At 46.1% G+C, this 20223-nt stretch overlaps 1 protein-coding gene across 2 annotated transcripts in view; it reads left to right on the forward strand.

The window, feature by feature from the left end:
• ADAMTS17 (ADAM metallopeptidase with thrombospondin type 1 motif 17) overlaps positions 1-20223 on the forward strand; it is a 390832-nt gene that overhangs the window by 200556 nt on the left and 170053 nt on the right. For both annotated transcript variants that reach the window (XM_018066305.1, XM_018066306.1), the window contains exons 9-10: positions 9497-9637; positions 11177-11327. In XM_018066305.1, coding sequence (XP_017921794.1) covers positions 9497-9637; positions 11177-11327 — 292 coding nt within the window. The remainder of the gene's footprint in view (positions 1-9496; positions 9638-11176; positions 11328-20223) is intronic.

Here is a 20223-nt window from a genome sequence, read left to right on the forward strand (position 1 = left end):
GCTGTACTTAATATGCCAGCAAATTTGGAAAACTCAGCAGTGGCCACAGGACTGGAAACATTTAGCTTTTGTTTCAATCCCAAAGAAGGGCAGTGGCAAAGAATGCTCAAGCTACTACACAGTTACTCTCATTTCACATGCTGGCAAGGTAAAGCTCAAAATTCTCCAAGCTAGGCTTTAGCAGTGTGTGAACTGAGAAATCCCAGATGTTCAAGCTGGTTTTAGAAAAGGCAGAGGAACCAGAGATAAATTGTCAACACCCATTGGATCACAGCAAAAGCAAGGGTGTTCCAGAAAAACATCTACGTCTGCTTCATTGACTAGTCTAAAGCCTTTGACTGTGTGAATCACAACAGACTGCGGAAAATTCTCAAACACATGTGAATACCAGACCACCTTACCTGCCTCCTGAGAAACCTGTATACAGGTCAAGAAACAACAGTTTGAACTGGACATGGGACAATGGACTGGTTCAAAATTGGAAAAGGAGTGCATCAAGACTGTATATTTGCACCCTGCTTATTTTACTTCTATACAGAGTACATCATGCAAAATGCCAGGCTGGATGAAGCACAAGCTGGAATCAAGATTGATGGGAGAATTATCAATAATCTCACTACCCTAATGGCAGAAAGCAACGAGGAACTAAAGCGCCCCTTGATGAAGGTGAAAGAGGAGAGTGAAGTAGCTCGCTTAAAACTCAACATTCAAAACCTAAGATCATGGTATCCAGTCCCATCACTTCATGGCAAATAGATGGGGAAAAAATGAAACCAGTGACAGAACTTTATTTTCTTGGGCTCCAAAATCACCTAGGATGGTAACTGCAGCCATGAAATTCAAGGACACTTCCTCCTTGGAAGAAAAGCTTTGACAAACCTAGACAGTGTATTAAAAAGTGTAGGCATCACTTTGCCAACAAAAGTCCGTATAGTCAAAGCTATGGCTTTTCTAGCAGTCATGTATGGATTTAAGAGTTGGACCATAAAGGAGGCTGAGTGCCAAAGAGTGATTCTTTTGAACTGTGGTGTTAGAGAAGACTCCTGAGAGTCCCTTGAACAACAGGGAGATCAAACTAGTCAATCTTAAAGGAAATCAACCCTGATTGATTGGAAGGACTGTTGCTGAAGCTGAAGCTCCACTATTTTGGCCACCTGATGTGAAGAGGCGACTCACTGGAAAAGACCCTGATGTTGGGAAAAATCGAGGGCAGGTAGATAAGGGGGCAACAGAGGATGAGATGGTTGGATGGCATCACTGACTCAAAGGACATGAATTTGAGCAAACTCCAGGAGATGGTGGAGGACAGGGAAGCCTGGCATGCTGCATTCCATGGGGTTGTAAGAGTTGAACACAACTGAGCAAATGAACAGCAACATATGCTTGAAAATACGCTCAAAAAGCCTTCAAGCTAGGCTTCAGCAGTACATGAACTGAGAAATTCCAGACGTACAAGCTGGGTTTCAAAGAAGAACCAGAGATCAAATCGCCAACATTCGTTGGGTTGTGGAGAAAGCGATGGAGTTCCAGAAAAATATTCTCTGCTTCATTGACTACAGTGAAGTCTTTGACTGTGTGGATCACAACAGACTGTGGAAAATTCTTAAAGAGATGGAAGTACCAGACCACTTTACCCATCTCCTGAGAAACCTATATGCGGGGTAAGAGACAGCAGTTAGAATCGGGCATGGAACCACTGACTACTTCAAAATCGGGAAAGGAGTACGACAAGGCTGTATATTGTCACCCTGCTATTTAATTTCTATGCAGATTATATCATGCAGGATGCCAGAGTGGATGAATCCCAAACTGAAAGGACTTCTTATGAAACATGATAAACCAAAATCATACGGAAAAGTAAAGTTCTCCAAAAAGACTGAAGAAAGCAGAGAAGGAGAACTGACTTATTTCTTACGCCTTGGTAGAGGCATTTTTTTCTTTATACTCTACAGCCTTTTCGTCTGAATCAGTATTGTCCCCTCTGAAATAGTCACTCACCTTAGGAGGCTATATCCTTATTTTGTCAATGGAGCCATCATTCTAAACTTCTTTGGAATTTCTACCTGGAAATAGCTTCAGACACCCCCTCCACACGTCTATAGACTATTTTCCCAGGCAGGTCAGAAACCAACTTGGCTGTATGGATTTTTTTTTTTTTTTGGTAAAATTTGCAAATGTCATTTGACTTCAAGTCTATGAAAGAGACACCGCAGACGTTTGCATTCATTGGCTCCGGATGGGCTGTTGGAATGCTCTGAGCAGTGGAGGTGTCCGGGTAGAGGCCAGGAGCCCCCCGAGGAGGTGTTGCTGGTTTGTTTGTGTGTTCACGCTGGGGGCCCTCCCCTCATGCCAATAAGGCCGTGGGGGAAGGGGCGTCAAGGGTAGCCTGTGTTCTGTGTCTGGTAGGCTGCTGTGTCGACCTCGGCGCTCGTGTGCCTGTACCATTGCACAGCTATTGGCTGAGCCTTGCCATGGGCCCAGCCTGCTCTGGAGCCAGTGGAGCAGAGGAGGACGCGACCATCTCACTGTGTCCCGACCACGTTTGTCTAGGGGCTGGTGAGCCAGTAGGAGCTGTCTGGGCCAAGACAGCTTCTTGCTGAGAGGACCCAGCTGCAGCCCCGGGGCCTGTGTCCCTCAGGTCTTTACCAGTGCTGGCTGCTGGCTGCACCGGTAGCTGAATAGAAGTGTGGCCTGCTGCTGGGAGACGAGGAATGGGGGCTATGCCACAGGCCATCGCCAGCAGCCTCTTCCTCTGGAGGCAGCGTGTGGTGTGGACCGTGATTGTCCTCCCGGCCGGGCTGCTCTGGCTTCTGTGAAGCCTCTGTCCAGGGGTCCCATTCTCTGAGTTCCTGGGCCGCACTGGCCAGAGCAGACAGTTCTATTCAGTTAGCTTGTTGTGGAAGAGAAATGGAATTTAAAGACATAGGATCAGGAAGATACTGTTCCGTTGGCCTTGAGCCTCCCTCTTCTTATTTGTGGCCTCTCTTACCTCCTTCTTTAACTCGGAGCTCTCTGAGGGCACCTGAGTTTGCAGCTTGGGTGCAACCAGCCTTCCTTCACTCGGGCATGTGCTTAGAAGCAGCAAGACCCTCCTGTCTTACAGAGCCCATTACTCGTCAGGCTCTTTGGTGTCTGCTGGCCCATATAACCCTCATCTCCATTTCTTCAGAATGTAAACTCCATGGAAGCAGGGGCCTGGCCTACACCAGCCCCTGGCACAGTGTCTGGTCATAGCATTTGAGCCATATTTGTTGAATAATGAATGAATGACATTAAGTACCACGAGCCCTATTCAGTCATAGACCAGGAAGCAGAGGCTCGGAGGGGTAACACTGCTCTCTCGAGGCAGAGCTGGAATTTTCACCCAGGTCAGTCTGATTGCAAGCCAGGCCCTTTCAAATACAGCACTCCTCTTCTTTGTGAGAAGCGGGGGTCTCATACCATCCTCGTTGACTATTTATGTATTTTCATCAAAACTATTAGAAAATCAGAGCATGTGTGCAAATGTTGAAGCAGAGTCAGGGGGCGGGTGTGTGGGGACAGAAGGAGGTTGAACAGGGGAAGCCTCGGCCATGAGAGGCGTGGTGTCTGCTGTTGTTCACGGGGCCCAGAGTGGTAGTTTTGAGATTAACCTGGTGTGTAACGTCAAGCAGATGACTCCAGTTGTGTAGCCCCGAGAGGTACTCATCAAGAAGGAGGGAAATGACATGGTTACTCCTTTCCCTGTTCTATCCGGAGGCTGTAGAGACATAGCAGTGATGTAAATTGAAAGCACTCGGGTGAAATAATAGCCCTGTGTCGCTGCATGTTGTGCAGAGTTAGGTTCTGAAATAAGGACGAAAGGTGAAAATAGTTCATCAGAATTATCTTTGAAAATCACTTTGGAAGGACCACGTCAGATGCTGGACACAGCCTGTCGTAAGTTTATCACCCCAGTCTCCCCCACACTGTTGGAAGTGACAGCTGTTTCTCTGAGCATCAAACAAAATTTGAACTTCATGCATCCAGACTCCACACCTTGTGCCCTTGTTGGGTGAAAAATTTGTTTCGTGAAGCATCAGAGTCACCCTCAGAGTGATGCTGTGCTCACAGAGAGGGGCCCCCAAACCCTGAGAGAAGGGCAGATGGCCGACTTTCTTCTGCGCTCCCGAGGGTGCGCGGTCACATGCGTGCGTGCACGCGTATGCACGCTCATTGACCCAAGGAGGGGATAGAATTGCCTGTGCTTCGTTTTCTTTTCCTTTCTCTTTTCCTGCCTTTCATCCCAGGTACTTGAAATAAAAGTTTAAAGCCCATTTGAAATGTGTCTTGTGTGTTTGCTACTGCTAAGTCACTTCAGTTGTGTCCGACTCTATGTGACCCCATAGACGGCAGCCCACCAGGCTCCCTCGTCCCTGGGATTCTCCAGGCAAGAACACTGGAGTGGGTTGCCATTTCCTTCTCCAATGTATGAAAGTAAAAAGTCAAAGTGAAGTCGCTCAGTCGTGTCCGACCCTTAGCGACTCCATGGACTGCAGCCCACCAGGCTCCTCCATCCATGGGATGTTCCAGGCAAGAGTACTGGAGTGGGGTGCCATTGCCTTCTCCATCTTGTGTGTTTAGGTATATGTATATGTTTATACACTCACACATGCAAATCCTAGGCAAGACTACTTTGAGGGAAAGCCAGATATGACTCTGCATCAAAAATCTCATCAAATTTTGACCTGACATCAAAATCCCATCCATGTAAACCCAAGAACATGAGTGCTTTTTTGATTTCAGTATTCTGGTTAGCTAAGAGAGATATGTACTATATACTATGATATTCCTTATCCATTTTCACCTACTATGCTGTTATCCATTTTAGCAAAATGCACTTAATGTCACCACTATTTTGGTTGTTCTTTATCCATTAGTGATTCAGAACTCCATCGTGTTTTGGGATTATTTGTATTTTGGGAACCTAGGGTGGAGCCCATAGGTCTACTCTGGGAGTTGAAGTGTTCCTGAGTCCCTGCAAGTTGATGAGCTCAGTTTCCTATATAAAAATAAAAACAACTTCTCTGAGGTGAGAGAATATGGATGCTGTGTTCCCTATAAATGGGGTTATTGATGATCATGACAATCAACCCTATTGTTCAACCTGTATAAATGAGTGCAGCCTGTTACCCTTGGTGACTTTTAATCCTTGAAGGTAAAGTTTCTGAGTAGCTATAGGTTGAGGGTAGTCTGGTTCTTGGCAAATAGGTAGTGGTCATAAAGAATTTCCCTTCTACAGTGATGTTGGAGGTGTTTATTATTATTTTATTAATCAACAGTAATGATCTCCTAGAAACTGCTGTGGGCCTTTCCTGTTATTTCAAAGTCAGTAAACATTTATTGAAAAGGGACTGGCAGGCAGTGTTCCCCGGGGACAATTGAAGCAGGACTCAAGCCAGCCTCAACCCCTTCCATGGAGAGACTGCCCTCATGGGAGCCTTTTGGGGTCTTTCATTCCACCTGAGCACTTATTTCACAAACCCAGCCAAGAGTACCGTAAAGGGAGGCAGCCCGGGTCACAAACCTAGCATCAAAACACCCGAGCATCCAAGGGACAGGCTCTGAACCAGGTGAAGCAGAAGTTTCCACAATGGCATGGGTACCACCCCAGAACACCTAGGATCTCCTGCGCCTTCCAGGACTTCGTGAAGCTAGCAAGGCGGGTGCATTGCCTTTCAGAATTCGCACATGGTATATATTGGATTTCCTGAAGCAGATTTGGAAGCACCATGTTCTTTTGTCTTAAGATAAAGTCAACTCAAGGCCATGAAGTCATTGTGTTTGGTAAATGTGTACCACATGTGACATGAGACCCATCTATGTCCTTAATCTCAGTCACTTACGGTTAAAGTTGCTTTAACTTTGTGCTTAATGCTACATGTTCTGTTAAATATAATGTTACCACAGACATCAACCTAAAATAACATGAAATTTCTTCAGTCAAGTGATCTTTAACTTAAACTAAAAATAGCCTAAGCTGTAGTTTATGTAGACCTCAAATATCCAAACTCCTACCTAAATGCGAGTTCCTCAATTTGTGAGGCTCTTGAACATTTTAAGCAGAAGTTTCATTTGAACATTTTAAACCAGATCCAGCACCATCTGTATTCGAGACAAGCTCCAGAAACCCGAGAACGGCACTCCTTGCTGATCCTGCTGACCAGAACATTCCTTAGGGAAGTCCCTCTCTGGGGGCTGGCAGCATGAACCACTCACACAATGCCCTGTGGGCATTTGGGTGTCAAGGGCACAGTCAGATTCTCTGAGCACTTTGGTGGGCAGAGCTTTGTCTCCAGAGAGACCAGGCTCTCTGGCCAGCTGAGTCTGGCATATGGGCGAAGGAGCCTCTTTGATTTTACAAGCAGCTTGACCACGGGGAAAAAAGCTGAAAGTAAGTCACAAGTGAAACATTCCTCCATACGTGGCAAAGCCATTCTGCCAGGGCTTGGCTGTCCTCCGACTGTGGTTTCCCAAACAGCAAGGAGCGTCTGGGGGCCGCTCAGGATGTCCCAGCTTGGGATGTGGGAGGGGGGCTAGGATCCCAGGTTGAATCTCCCTGGGATTGGAATCTCCCGGGGGGCAATGACAGTTTGACCTGCTCCACTTTCTGTGCTCACACTTTGTCCTTAATGATGGAGTTTGGAGCCACTTCTTTCATGAGACCTTGTATTTATATAACCTCTACACCAGAGTTCCCTGGAAGCCATCAACAGATCTACCCATTTGAAAGTCCTATCACTCATTTTATTTATAGATATGCTGCTGCTGCTAAGTCACTTCAGTCGTGTCCGACTCTGTGTGACCCCAAAGACGGCAGCCCACCAGGCTCCCCTGTCCCTGGGATTCTCCAGGCAAGAACACTGGAGTGGGTTGCCATTTCCTTCTCCAGTGCATGAAAGTGAAAAGGGAAAGTGAAGTCGCTCAGTCGTGTTCGACTCTTAGCGACTCCATGGACTGCAGCCCACCAGGCTCCTCCGCCCATGGGATTTTCCAGGCAAGAGTACTGGAGTTGGGTGCCATTGCCTTCTCCAATTTATAGATATATCAAACCCTAAATCAAATTTAAGGTGACTTAATATCTTTTGCAGTCAGTTCCTACCTTTCCTGAAACAAAGAGATGGATGTGTGTGTGTGTACGTGTGTGTGTGTGTGTGTGTGTGTGTGTGTGTGTGTGTGTGGATAAAGGTATGAAAAGTGAAGTGAAAGTCGCTCAGTCGTATCCAACTCTTTGCGACCCCATGGACTATACAGTCCATGGAATTCTCCAGGCCAGAATACTGGAGTGGGTAGTCTTTCCCTTCTCCAGGGGATCTTCCCAACCTGGGGATTGAACCCAGGTCTCCCGCATTGCAGGCAGATTCTTTATCAGCTGAGCCACAGATAACAAGCAGGAAAAAAAAGTAAAAACCTGAGTGATACCATTAATAACTCTTATTGGTCAGATGTATCTGATAATTTCTAGGCTCTCTACTTAACCCTAATTGGATGGATTCCTGGCATCTAGGCAAGGAAACAAGATTGCATCTACCCGGAGATGGCTTTCATTGTTCTGTTGAGCAGGCCGCTGCCCTAGACCAGCACAGCTACTGTGGATGTGGGTCCTCCAATTTTTGCATCTTTTCTCCTGCATCAAATAGTTAATCCATTTGATAAATATTTATAAAGTACTTGCTCTGTGTCAGTTGTGGGTGGACAGGCTGGGATGGAAAGCTGCGCTAAGGGCACCTGGTGGGGTGGAAGAGCCCATGGGAAATCCCAGGAGCGGGCATTTTTCAAGGAGAGGTTTGGCAGGAGAGGCCTGGACTGAGGGGAAGTGGGTGCCAACATGTAGGCGCCGCCGCAGAAACCTTCCTGTCTGACAGGATAGCAGGGTAGTGGTTGGTCAGCTGAGCCATTAACCGAAAAACTGGGTCAAGAGAGGAAATGCAAAGAAATTATACTCAGGTTCTTAAACATTTGGCCCTTTTGTTTTGACTTAAGTAATGAAAACATACATTTTGTCACCAATTTTGTGGTGGGGGCGAAAGCCTTTTCTCAGAGGGAAGCTGACTGGGCTTCCCATCACCTTCCTCACAGAAACCACAACTATAGTGTGATGAGCTTGAGTTCAGTGTGTTTTTATCCTTTTTTTAGATTCAGCAGACCTTGAAAGACCCTTGTGAAACAGTCTAAGGGCAGATTTTTATGATTTTTTCCTCAACTTCTACTGTTGTCTTGCCCACACCCAGCCTGGCAGCGGCCTAGTTTAGCTTGTAGCTAAATTGCTTTTTATGAAAACTTTACTTTTATGCTCATATTACACTGGTTAACATAACATGTAACCACATGTATTGATTGAAATAACAAGTATTACTATTATAAATAGGCTTGAGTATAAATTCAGTTCACCTTTGGTATGCACACCCTCAGCTATAGGAACGGGCCCGCTGGGTGACCACAGGGAGCAGGAGCTCAGGTGCCAGGCCCTGTTGTTCCAGGGATGGGAGCGGGGTCAGCTCCCCAGTTTCATGTGGGGTGGCCTCTCTGTCCAGGAGCACCGAGTGGTCCTGGAATGTGTGGAGTGAGAACGCAGAGGAAATGGGGAAAGATAGTCGGAGGCGCGTGAGGAGAGCTGGGAGAAATAAGGCCGCAGAGGCGTGTTTAGAACCTCTTGGCACAGTCGTCTCTGGGTCCATCTCATCTCCCAGGCTGATTTGATGGCTTATTGTGCCCCACTGTATCTTCTCTTTCTAGGCCGTTTCTGGCACTTGAGAATCCTCTCTTAAATATGTTTGAAGGAATGCCCGTGTGTGTGTTGACAAAGAGTGAGCAACCCTTATGCACAGTGAATCTCTGCCCTGGAGGTCACAGGTCAGCAGACAGTGGGCCATCTGATCACGGGCGTTCTGTTTCTCGGCTTCCCCTCACTGGCAGCCCATTTGTGAACTGAGATCATTGTTCCGCTTACAGTTAGCCTCCCTCATCTACATCAGCTTCCTGCTGTCTTCCAGGTACAACTGGGTGGGGAAGGAGATAGGTATGATCTTGGTGGACCCAGGTACAGTGATGTGAATCAGAAGCCATGAGTGTTCATGAGTTTTCTTAAGTCAGAGTCTTGGCTGGCACCAGCCCTTAGCTTAGTGACTTCTCCGCAGGCAGTGAGATACTGAAGCTTTACACCGGGGTATGTCAGTGTGGAAAAGCAAGTCTGACCATCAGAAGAACTGTAATGTTGCATTTAATAACATTGGTTCACTCATTTATTATTCGTTAGGTAAATGCTGTTGGTTACATGGTCGATCAGTTTCCTCTCACTGAGTAAGCGAGCCATCACCCCGCTCTTTCTCTTTAAGCTCTGAGAATGGCAGGGAAGCAGGCCTCTCCTGTGCGCCTCTGTGTGACTGCGCTGTGATCTAGGTGGGCACAGGGGGCTGGCGTCCGGGCCAGGAGATGAGAAGCCTGTAACGAGCACCCTCTCCCCCTCTCCCTCGGGCAGCTTGGGCATGAACCACGACGACGACCACTCCTCCTGCGCCGGCAGGTCCCACATCATGTCGGGAGAGTGGGTGAAAGGCCGGAGCCCCAGCGACCTCTCCTGGTCCTCCTGCAGTCGAGATGACCTCGAGAACTTCCTCAAGTAAGTCCTCAAATCGCTCTGTACCATCAGTACAGTAGAAAGTGCTACAGTACTTCCTTAAGCACAACAGTCGGGGTATCAGCCAATAGGAGCAGAAGTGAATCTCTTACAGCTTAGCTGGAGAGACTTCCTTCCAGGTGTGCACCTGGTGTGACGTTGGTCGCCCTGCTGGTGATCACAAATTTTATCAACGGAAATGTCAATGCAGCGACCATATCCTGGCAAGGTTTCATTTCACTTCTCTTCATTATTTTGACCATGAGTGGGCACCACCCTAGCGGCATCCCTGGCTGCTGTAGAACTGGGTGCTTCCCCGAAGCTCAGGCTGCTTCCCTCGATGGACGTCCATTTGCTGGGAGGAGGGCTTGCTTACCTTCCTCACGTGTGGGGCTAGGACGGGTTTATCTCATAGCCACTTTCTTTCCAGAATGTGTCTGCCTTACTCCGTTACAGATTTCAGTGGAAGAATTAGCTGTCTGATGTCAGACCTTTGTCAGATAGAGTCTGTATTCCAGTACTGTGTGCATCCCTTAGTGTCAGGACCTCAGGGCTGAACGTATAGGCTTGACAGGCAGACCCCAATCGCTTCACCACTTAACTGCATCATCTGTACCCCCCACAGAGACAAAAGGGGTCAGCGAGTCTCTGCTATACACAGTTTTATAGTCCTGTAACACAGTGGAGTGCTCAGTGAACTCAGGAAGGAGGATCCAAGGGGTCACTCTGGCTTCTGTCCTCATCCTGGGTCTTCTTTTATGATGTTTCCTGTAGCTGGGAAACTAAGGGCTTAGAAATGGCCTTGTTAGTTTTAATATAGTCGGCCTTTGTGTATTGCGTGCATGCAACTCTTTTCTGCAAGAATCTTGGCAAGAGGCTGGGTTTCCTTTTTCCTACCATCTGCCTTGTTTTAGGAACTGAAAAATAAAAGCATTCAAGTATTTAACTCCTAAAGGAGCCACAGCCATACCACCCCCCGGTTGTTTTTCAGAGCTGTCCTCAACATCTCTGAACATTTCTGTCCTGGTTGAAACCCTTAAGTCTTCTGCACGGCGGGCCGCCAGCCAGCTCTCATGGCCAGGCCGGACACCTGGAATAGCCAGTGTCCAGAACCTGACAGACCCCGCCCCTAAGAAAGTCTGCAGAACTGGAAATAAGCTTGCTTGCTTGATTGTTTGCTTATTTATTTAAAAGCAAAATCAACCTAACTCCAATTTTTTCTTGATGCATTCTGAGAACATACCATAGCAATCGATTGCAAAAGCATTTTCATCCAAGAAAGCACTCAGACTCCCCAAGAAAAATACATTGCTATGTGAATGATATGCCCGGGCCGCTTCTTGTTGCCCAGCTCTCGTGGCCTCCAGGGTAAAGATCTGCATTCAGCTATCTGGAAAAGAGCCAAAGGTCTAGTCCCCGTGTCTGGTGCTTGGTCATCTCCCCATAGATAACTTGGAGAGCACTGGTGCTTAGTTACTGCCAGAGTAGAACAAAAGCCTGGGAGGTACATTTGCAGACCAACCGTCTTCTTGGCTGTTTCAGGTCAAAAGTCAGCACCTGTCTGCTGGTCACAGACCCCAGGAGCCGGCACGCGGTGCGCCTGCCCCACAAGCTGCCAGGCATGCACTACAGTGCCAGCGAGCAGTGCCAGATCCTCTTTGGCACCAATGCCACCTTCTGCAGAAACATGGAGGTGAGCTGCCTCGGGAGGGGAGGGCTGGCGCGGGAAGGGGCGCCTGGCTTCTGTTGGTGGATACAGGTATTTACATTCCACACACACACGCGTGTGTGTATACATGTATAGGCACACATGCGTGCGCAGAGCACCCAGTATGAGTCACACATGCACACACACACGCTCTCATACATAGGCAGCTTTGCAAGGGGGTGGTTCAGAGTTACGGCTGACACTAAGAGCCTAATATTTTGTTTTGTTTTTTAGTATAGAGGTCTTTCTTGGTAGTATTAAGACGCAGGAAGAAAGTTAATCAGTCTGTTCCTCTTGGAGGTGATGCAGTGTGGCCTGATACCAAATCCTCACAGATACAGAAGAGAGCTAAAAACTACTGGATGTTGGAGGGTGTCATACGGAGAACATTTAGTGAATGATAACTTGATTATATGATAATAGTGTTAATAGCCCCATTAAAATGTTACCATTTTTGGAGCAGTGCCCACATGTTCTGTCCTAAAGCTTCCAACGTGCCTGATCCCAGTTTACGATTACCACAGACTCCCCAGGTCACTCTCCCCAGGGGATAGATGGTAACACCAAGCCTCAGGGGTGAACTGATCATTCAGAATGGCTTGGCCAGGAAGTAAGTAGAGGAAGGATTTGACTCAAGTCTGTTCACCCCCAGAGCACACACTTTCTGACCAAGCTTCAGATAGCATGGCCCCTTCTGTGGGTAGAAGTGCGCCAAGAAGGATGTGCCGGGCCCTGGGGCAGGCAGTCTCTGTGCTGGGGTCTCTGGGGGAGGCCAGAGCAGCCTGTGGTCCAGCCAGAAGTTGGCAGCTGGCTCAGGAAGGGGGGCAGAGCCAGAGTCGTCATGGGGCGGGAGGACCAGCTTGGGATGAGTGGGACTCAGGAGCCACGCAGCGGCAGTGGGCCTGGAGCTCAGGGCAGTATCTAGTCCGAGGGAGGCAGCCTGCAGGGCTGGGCAAGTGCCCAGAGCAAGAACTCAGGATGGGAGCAACTCCAAGACAGCCCGGGACTGCGCCTTCAGAATGAGACCTCAGGCGGGATCCCGGCCAGCACAGCAGGTCAGCCTGGACCCCGGGAGGTGGGCTGCTGCTGCCTCTTGAGTGTTTCCTGGCTGTGTGTGAATTGGTTCAGAAAGTCTGGGTGGAACTCGCAGAGGGGACACTGCCTGCCGTTTTCAGGGTGCTGCAGAGGGTCATGCCTCATGACTGGGCCAGCGCCTCCTGCCGGCTGTTTCCTCAAAAGGCATTTATCCGCAGGGTTGCCTAGAATCTTTCTCTCCCGTTCCCCTGTGGAGGTGTCAGCAAGGGTCCCTTCCAGGCCCTGGTAGCAGGAAGCTGCCTCCCACTTCACATCCAGCCACGGCTGGGTTGCAGGTCACCTCCCTGGGAAGATGGGCCAGGCCCAGGATCTGATCAACCCCAGTGGTCTGCCACCATGTCTGGTGCTCACCATCTGCCTTGATGTTAAGGCCTGACTGTTCAGGTACCATATGCTGGCCAAGAGGCATCCTGTTTGCCTGTCCCAACCTTCAATCCCTTAAAGTCCGTGATGGCACAGAACTCCTGGAGAGGGCAGGTTTCAGTGTGACGGCAGCAGGAGAACTGTGTGCATGGTATCCTAGAGGAGGACTCCGAGCATTCAGGAAGGGTAAGAATGCCTGGGCACCCAAGGGGGAGAAGAGGGAAGCGCCCAGCTGAGTCAGTGGGCATGCCGTGGCCACTCTGCCCACTGTGGAGTATTCCCTGCCCTGCACACCAGGTTGAACTGGCCCCACAGGTGGGCAGGACTGACAGGTGGGAGCTGACCCCGGCTGCCCCAGGATACTGGCTTCTAGCAGCCAGACTGTTGCATACCAGTTGGGTCAGTAGTGATGGGAGGAAGGGTGTACAACTCCTGGAGGCTCAGGATCCCCCAGGCTAGACTCTTTCTTGCATTGTCACATAACACCCTGACTGCACCCCACAAGGGCAGGAGCTTTGAACCCCACTTAACAGATAAGAAAACAGAGGCTGAGAGAGGCTGGGTAATAGACCAGGGTCACTCAGCCAGGAAGGGATGGGCTAGATGTGACTATTACTGCAGGAGAAAAGGCAGGCCCTGTTTATTCAAAGACAGATTCCAAAGGAGAGGAAGGTGACTTGGTATTTTATTTTCTTCGTTGGCATCTTTTTACTTGAAGAGGGCAGTGAGAGGTCAGCAAGTCATGATCAGCTTAGCTTCCCTCTTGAAGCTCCAAATATAACTACATAAAGGGAGATCTTTTTGCTTTGTAAGTTATATCGCACCTGAGCATTTATTCCTGCAGCTCACTAAGAACCATGAAATATGCTTCCCTGCTTGCCTTTTCTCTGAGAATTTCACCAATACCAAAACAAAGTTGGCGTTTTTCTCCCCAGATCCCAGCAGTGTTACTGACCAGAGTTTTGGCCTCTTTAATCAATAGAAATTGATCAAAGGCCAGACAAGAAATTCAGGCAAGGCTTCACTGGGGGGAGCAAGTAACAGGTTCCCATGCTTGCTCGCTTCCTGATGGGTTCCTCATCTGGAGCGAGCAGTGTGTCCAGGGGTTGCGCTGGAGGGCTGGTTCAGGTGATTTGCCCACCCTTAGGTGGTGCTGGGTGCAGGGGGATGTGCAGGGCCCTGATTTTGTTCTCACCACCCTGTGTTTGCTCCTGGCTCTTCAGAAGTGGCAGTTGGGTTTTGTTTTGGGTTTTTCTTTAACAATTCTCTATCTTGCTGACCAATATGTTCCAGCTGCGCATATACGCGGTTATTTTTAGTCCCTTATACTTTTTGTATTTTGTTGCTCGAGGAGACGTTTGTCCAGGTGCAGGCACTGCAGCAGAGGCTCCCAGGTGCCAGGCCCTAGCCTGTCTCAGCAGGAGCGACTCCTCAGGGGCATGGAGGTGCGTCTGTGAGCTCAGCTGGCTGGGCATCAGCCTCAGCTGGTGCTGACCGTCTTGCTTACAAGGCTGGTGGTGTCTCCTTTGGCGTGACTTTGCTAGTTGGGAAGCAGTAACTTCTCACGCTGGAGGAGAGGTCACACTAATGCCAGAGACGTGCTGGCGGAGGAGACAGACAATTGCCTGCTGGGGCCCAGGCCTTGGGGAATGCCGCCCCCAGCTAGGGCACCGCCCTGTGGGATTCTCAGGCTCACTTGACCAGCGTTTTGCTCGTCTGTGCACTTGTAGGTCTGTTTCAGTTGATGTTCGGTGTGACAGGCACACGTGTTGAACTGTTCCTTTCTTCCTGCAAAACTGACTCTGTGCTGGGGTGAGCCCCTCCCCTTCCTCCTGATCCTGCTGCTGCTGCTAAGTCACTTCAGTTGTGTCCGACTCTGTGCGACCCCATAGACGGCAGCACACCAGGCTCCCCCGTCCCTGGGATTCTCCAGGCTAGAACACTGGAGTGGGTTGCCATTTCCTTCTCCAATGCATGAAAGTGAAAAGTCAAAGTGAAGTCGCTCAGTCATGTCTGACTCTTCGCGACCCCATGGACTGCAGCCTACCAGGCTCCTCTGTCCATGGGATTCTCCATGCAAGAGTACTGGAGTGGGGTGCCATTGCCTTCTCCACTCCTGACCCTAGTCCCCTTGTTATCTGCCTTTCACCTACTCTGTTCCAGATCTGCTTGCCTTCCTGCTCTCCCTCAAACCCAAAAGGCCTGCTCCTGGTGCAGACGCACTGTGCTTCCTGCTGTTTCCTCTACCTGGACACTCTTCTCCCAGTTGTCCACGTGCCTGAGCCCCTCATTTTGAGTTTGTTTGTTTGCTCAGATGTAACCTTCTCAGGGAAGCCTACCACCCTATATAAAATTGCCATCTGGTAATTCTCCCTGTCCCTTGGCCACCTCATGCGAAGAGTTGACTCATTGGAAAAGACTCTGATGCTGAGAAAGATTGGGGGCAGGAGGAGAAGGGGACGACAGAGAATGAGATGGCTGGATGGCATCACGGACTCGATGGACGTGAGTCTGAGTGAACTCTGGGAGATGGTGATGGACAGGGAGGCCTGGCGTGCTGCGATTCATGGGGTCACAAAGAGTCGGACATGACTGAGTGACTGAACTGAACTGAACTGAAATGATAGACTTTGACAGCAAGTACAAACTGGACCAAGACAAGACCTGAGTCTGAGCAGACCCTACACTGCCCAGAACCCATCCACAGATCTTCCTAGATATATTGGAGGACTTTCTGAGTAGGCAAATCAACTGGACCAGGAAAACAGAGAAATTAATTGGACATTCCTCTCACTACCACTGTCTATATATTCTGCCCCCTGCCCCTGTTTTTCCCCCTTTCCCCCGTTATCTTCTCAAACTGTCCTGATGTGGTTCTTTATTACTCCTTCAATTTTTAAAAAATTTATTTTTTTTAATTGAAGGATAATTGCTTTGAAGAATTTTGCTGTTTTCTGTCAAAACTCAACATGAACAAGCCCTAGGTATACATATATCCCCTCCCTTTTGAACTTCCCTCCCATGTCCCTCCCCATCCCACCCCTCTAGGTTAGTACAGAGCCCCTGTTTGAATTTCTTGAGACATGTAGCAAATTCCATTTGGCTATCTATTTTACATACGGTAATGTAAGTTTCCATGTTGCTTTCTCCATACATCTCACCCTCTCCCCTCCCCCTTCCCCTTGTGTCCATAAATCTGTTCTCTATGTCTGTTTCTCTGCTGCTGCCCTGTAAATAAATTCTTCAGTACCATTTTTCTAGATTCCATATGTGTCTTAGAATACGATGTTTATCTTTCTCTTTCTGACTCACTTCACTCTGTATATTACAGACTTTAGGTTCATCTACCTCATCAGAACTGACTCAAATGCATTCCTTTTTATGGCTGAGAAATGTTCCATTATGTATATATACCACAGCTTCTTTATCCATTCATCTGTCAATGGACATCTAGGTAGCCTCCATTTTCTAGCTATTGTAAATAGTGTTGCAGTGAACAATGGGATACATGTGTCTTTTTTCAATTTTTCTTTCCTCAGGGTGTATGCTTAGGAGTGGGATTGCTGGATTATATGGTGGTTTTATTCCTAGTTATTTAAGGAATCTCCATACTGTCTTCCATAGTGGTTGTATCAATTTACATTCCCACCAACAGTGCAAGAGTGTTCTGTTTTCTCCACACCCTCTCCAGCATTTATTGTTTGCAGACTTTTTGATGATGGTGATTCTGACTGATGTGAGGTGATACCTCATTGTAGTTTTGATTTGCATTTCTCTAATAATGAGCGATGTTGAGCATCTTGTCATGTGTTTGTTAGCCATCTGTATGTCTTCTTTGGAGAAATGTCTGTTTAGGTCTTTTCCCTACTTTTTGATTGGGTTGTTTGTTTTTCTGGTATTGAGTTGTACGAGCTGCTTGTATATTTTGGAAATTAATCCTTTGTCTGTTGTTTCATTTGCTACTATTTTTGCTCATTCTGAGGGTTTTCTTTTCACCTTGCTTATAGTTTCCTTTGCTGTGCAAAAGCTTTTAAGTTTAATCAGGTCCCACTTGTTTACTTTTGTTTTTATTTCCATTACTCTAGGAGGTGGTTCATAGAGGATCTTGCTTTGATTTATGTCATCGAGTGTTCTGCCTATGTTTTCCCCGAAGAGTTTTATAGTTTCTGGTCTTACTTTTAGGTCTTTAATCCATTTTGAGTTTATTTTTGTGTATGGTGTTAGGAAGTGTTCTAATTTCATTCTTCTACATGTAGCTGTCTAGTTTTCCCAGCAACATTTATTGAAGAGGCTGTCTTTGCCCCATTATATATTCTTGTCTCCTTTGTCAAGAATAAGGTACCCCTAGCTTCATGGGTTTATTTCAGGGCTTTCTATCTTGTTTCATTGGTCTATATTTCTGTTTTTGTGCCAGTACCATACTGTCTTGATGACTGTAGCTTTGTAGTATAAGCTGAAGTCAGGAAGCTTGATTCCTCCAGCTGAATTCTTCTTTCTCAAGACTGCTTTGGCAATTTGGAGTCTTTTGTGTTTCTGTATGAATTGTGAAATTTTTTTATCTAGTTCTGTGAAAAATGTCATTGGTAATTTGATAGGGATCACATTGAATCTGTAGATTGCATTTGGTAGTATAGTCATTTTCACAATATTGATTCTTCCTACCCAGGAACATGGGATATCTCTCTATCTGTTTATGTCTTTGATTTCTTTCATCAGTGTCTTATAATTTTCTGTGTATAGTCCTTTTGTCTCCTTAGGTAAGTTTATTCCTAGATATTTTATTATTTTTGTTGCAATGGTGAATGGGATTGATTCATTAATTTCTCTTTCTGATTTTTCATTTTTAGGATATGAAATGCAAGTGATTTCTGTCTGTTGATTTTGTATCATGTGATTTTGTTAAATTCACTGATTAGCTCTAGTAATTTTCTGATAGTATCTTTAGGGTTTTCTATGTACAGTATCACATCATCTACAAACAGTGAGAGCTTTATATCTACTTTCTGATCTGGATTCCTTTTATTGCTTCTCTGATTGCCGTAGCTAGGACTTCCAAAACTGTGATGAATAATAGTGGTGAAAGTGGACACCCTTGTCTTTTTCATGATCTTTGGGGGGAATGCTTTTAGTTTTTCACCATGGAGAATAATGTTTGCTTTAAGCTTATCATATATGGCTTTTACTATATTGAGGTAGATTCCTTCTATGCCCATTTTTTTTGAAGAGTTTTAATCATAAATGGGTGCTGAATTTTGTCAAAGCCTTTTCCTGCATCTGTTGAGGTTATCATATGGTTCTTATCTTTCAATTTGTTAATATCGGTGTATCACATTGATTGATTTGCATATATTGAAGAATCCTTGTATTTCTGGGATAAACCCAACTTGATCATGGTGTATGAGCTTTCTAATGTGTTGTTGAATTCTGTTTGCTAAAATTTTGTTGAGGATTTTTGCATCTATGTTCATCAGTGATATTGGCCTATAGTTTTCTCTTTCTGTGTTGTCTTTGTCTGGTTTTGGTATTGGAGTGATGGTGGCTTTGTAGAATGAATTTGGAAGTGTTCCTTCCTCTACAATTTTTTTGGAAAGAATTTTAGAAGGATAGGCATTAGCTCTTCTCTGAATGTTTGATAGAATTCTCTTGTGAAGCCATCTGGTCCTGGACTTTTGTTTTTCGGAGATTTTTTGATCACAGCTTCAGTTTCAGTGCTTGTAGTTGGGTTGTTCATAATTTCTACTTCTTCCTGGTTCAGTCTTGGAAGAATGAACTTTCTAAGAATCTGTCCATTTCTTCCAGGGTATTCATTTTATTGCCATATAGTTGTTCATAATAGTCTCTTATGCTGCTAAGTCACTTCAGTCATGTCCGACTCTGTGCGACCCCATAGACGGCAGCCCACCAGGCTCCCCCAACCCTGGGATTCTCCAGGCAAGAGTCCTGGAGTGGGTTGCCATTTCCTTCTCCAGTGCATGAAAGTGAAAAGTGAAAGTGAAGTCGCTCAGTCGTGTCTGACCCTCAGTGACCCCATGGACTGTAGCCTTCCAGGCTCCTCCATCCAGGGGTTTTCCAGGCAAGAGTACTGGAGTGGGGTGCCATTGCCTTCTCCGATAGTCTCTTATAATCCTTTGTATTTCTGCCTTGTCTGTGGTAACTTCTCCTTTTTCATTTCTAATTTTGTTGATTTGATTCTTTTCTCTTTTTTTCTTGATGAGTCTGGCTAAAGGTTTGTCAATTTTGTTTATCTTCTCAAAGAACCATCTTTTAGTTTTATTACTCTTTACTATTATTTCATTCATTTCTTTTTCACTGATTTCTGCTCTGATCCTTATGATTTCTTTCCTTCTTCTAACTTTGGAGGATTTTTTTGTTCTTCTTTTTCCAGTTAAATTAGGTGTTAAGTTGTCTATTCGATGTTTTCTTGTTTCTTGAGATAGGATTGTATTGCTGTAAACTTCCCTCTTAGAACTGCTTTTGCTGCATCCCATAGATTTTAAGTTATGTTTTCGTTGTCATTTGCTTCTAGAAATTGTTTTATTTCCCCTTTGATTTCTTCAGTAACCTGTTAGTTATTAGAAACATATTGTTTAATTTCCATGTATTTGTGTTTTTTACAGTTTTTTTCTTGTAATTTATGTCCAGTCTCATAGCATTGTGGTTGGAAAAGATGCTTGATACGGTTTCAATTTTCTTAAATTTATTGAGGGTCGATTTGTGACCAAAGATGTGGTCTATCTGGAAGAATGTTCCATGTGCACTTGAAAAGAAGGTGTATTCTTCTGCATTTGGATGGAATGTCCTGAAGATATCAGTGAGATCCATCTCATCGAATGTATCATTTAAGGCTTGTGTTTCCTTATTGATTTTGATTTCATGACCTGTTGATTGGTGTGAGGGGGGTGTTAAAGTCTCTTACTATTATTGTGTTACTGTCAGTTTCTCCTTTTATGTCTGTTAGTGTTTGTCTTATGTATTGAGGTGCTCCTATGTTGGATGCATAGATATTGTAGACAGCATATGTATGGGTCTTGTTTTGTATCCATTCAGCCAGTCTGTGTCTTTTGGTTGGAGCATTTAATCCATTTACATTTAAAGTAATTATTGATATATATGTTCCTATTGGCATTTTCTTAATTGTTTGGGGTTTGATTTTGTAGATCATTTTCTTCTCTTATAAGTCCCTTTAATATTTGTTGTAAAGCTGGTTTGATGGTATTGAATTCTTTTAACTTTTGCTCATCTGCAAAGCTTTTGATTTCTCCATCAATTTTGAATGACATCCTTGCTGAGTAATCTTGGTTTTAGATTTTTCCCTTTCAGTACTTTAAATATATCCTGCCATTCCTTTCTGGCCTGCAGAGTTTCTGCTGAAAGGTCAGCTGTTAAATGTATAGGGTTTCCCTTGTATGTTACTTGTTGCCTC

This window comes from Capra hircus, chromosome 21 (assembly GCF_001704415.2).
Source record: "Capra hircus breed San Clemente chromosome 21, ASM170441v1, whole genome shotgun sequence".
Classification (NCBI taxonomy): domain Eukaryota; kingdom Metazoa; phylum Chordata; class Mammalia; order Artiodactyla; family Bovidae; genus Capra; species Capra hircus.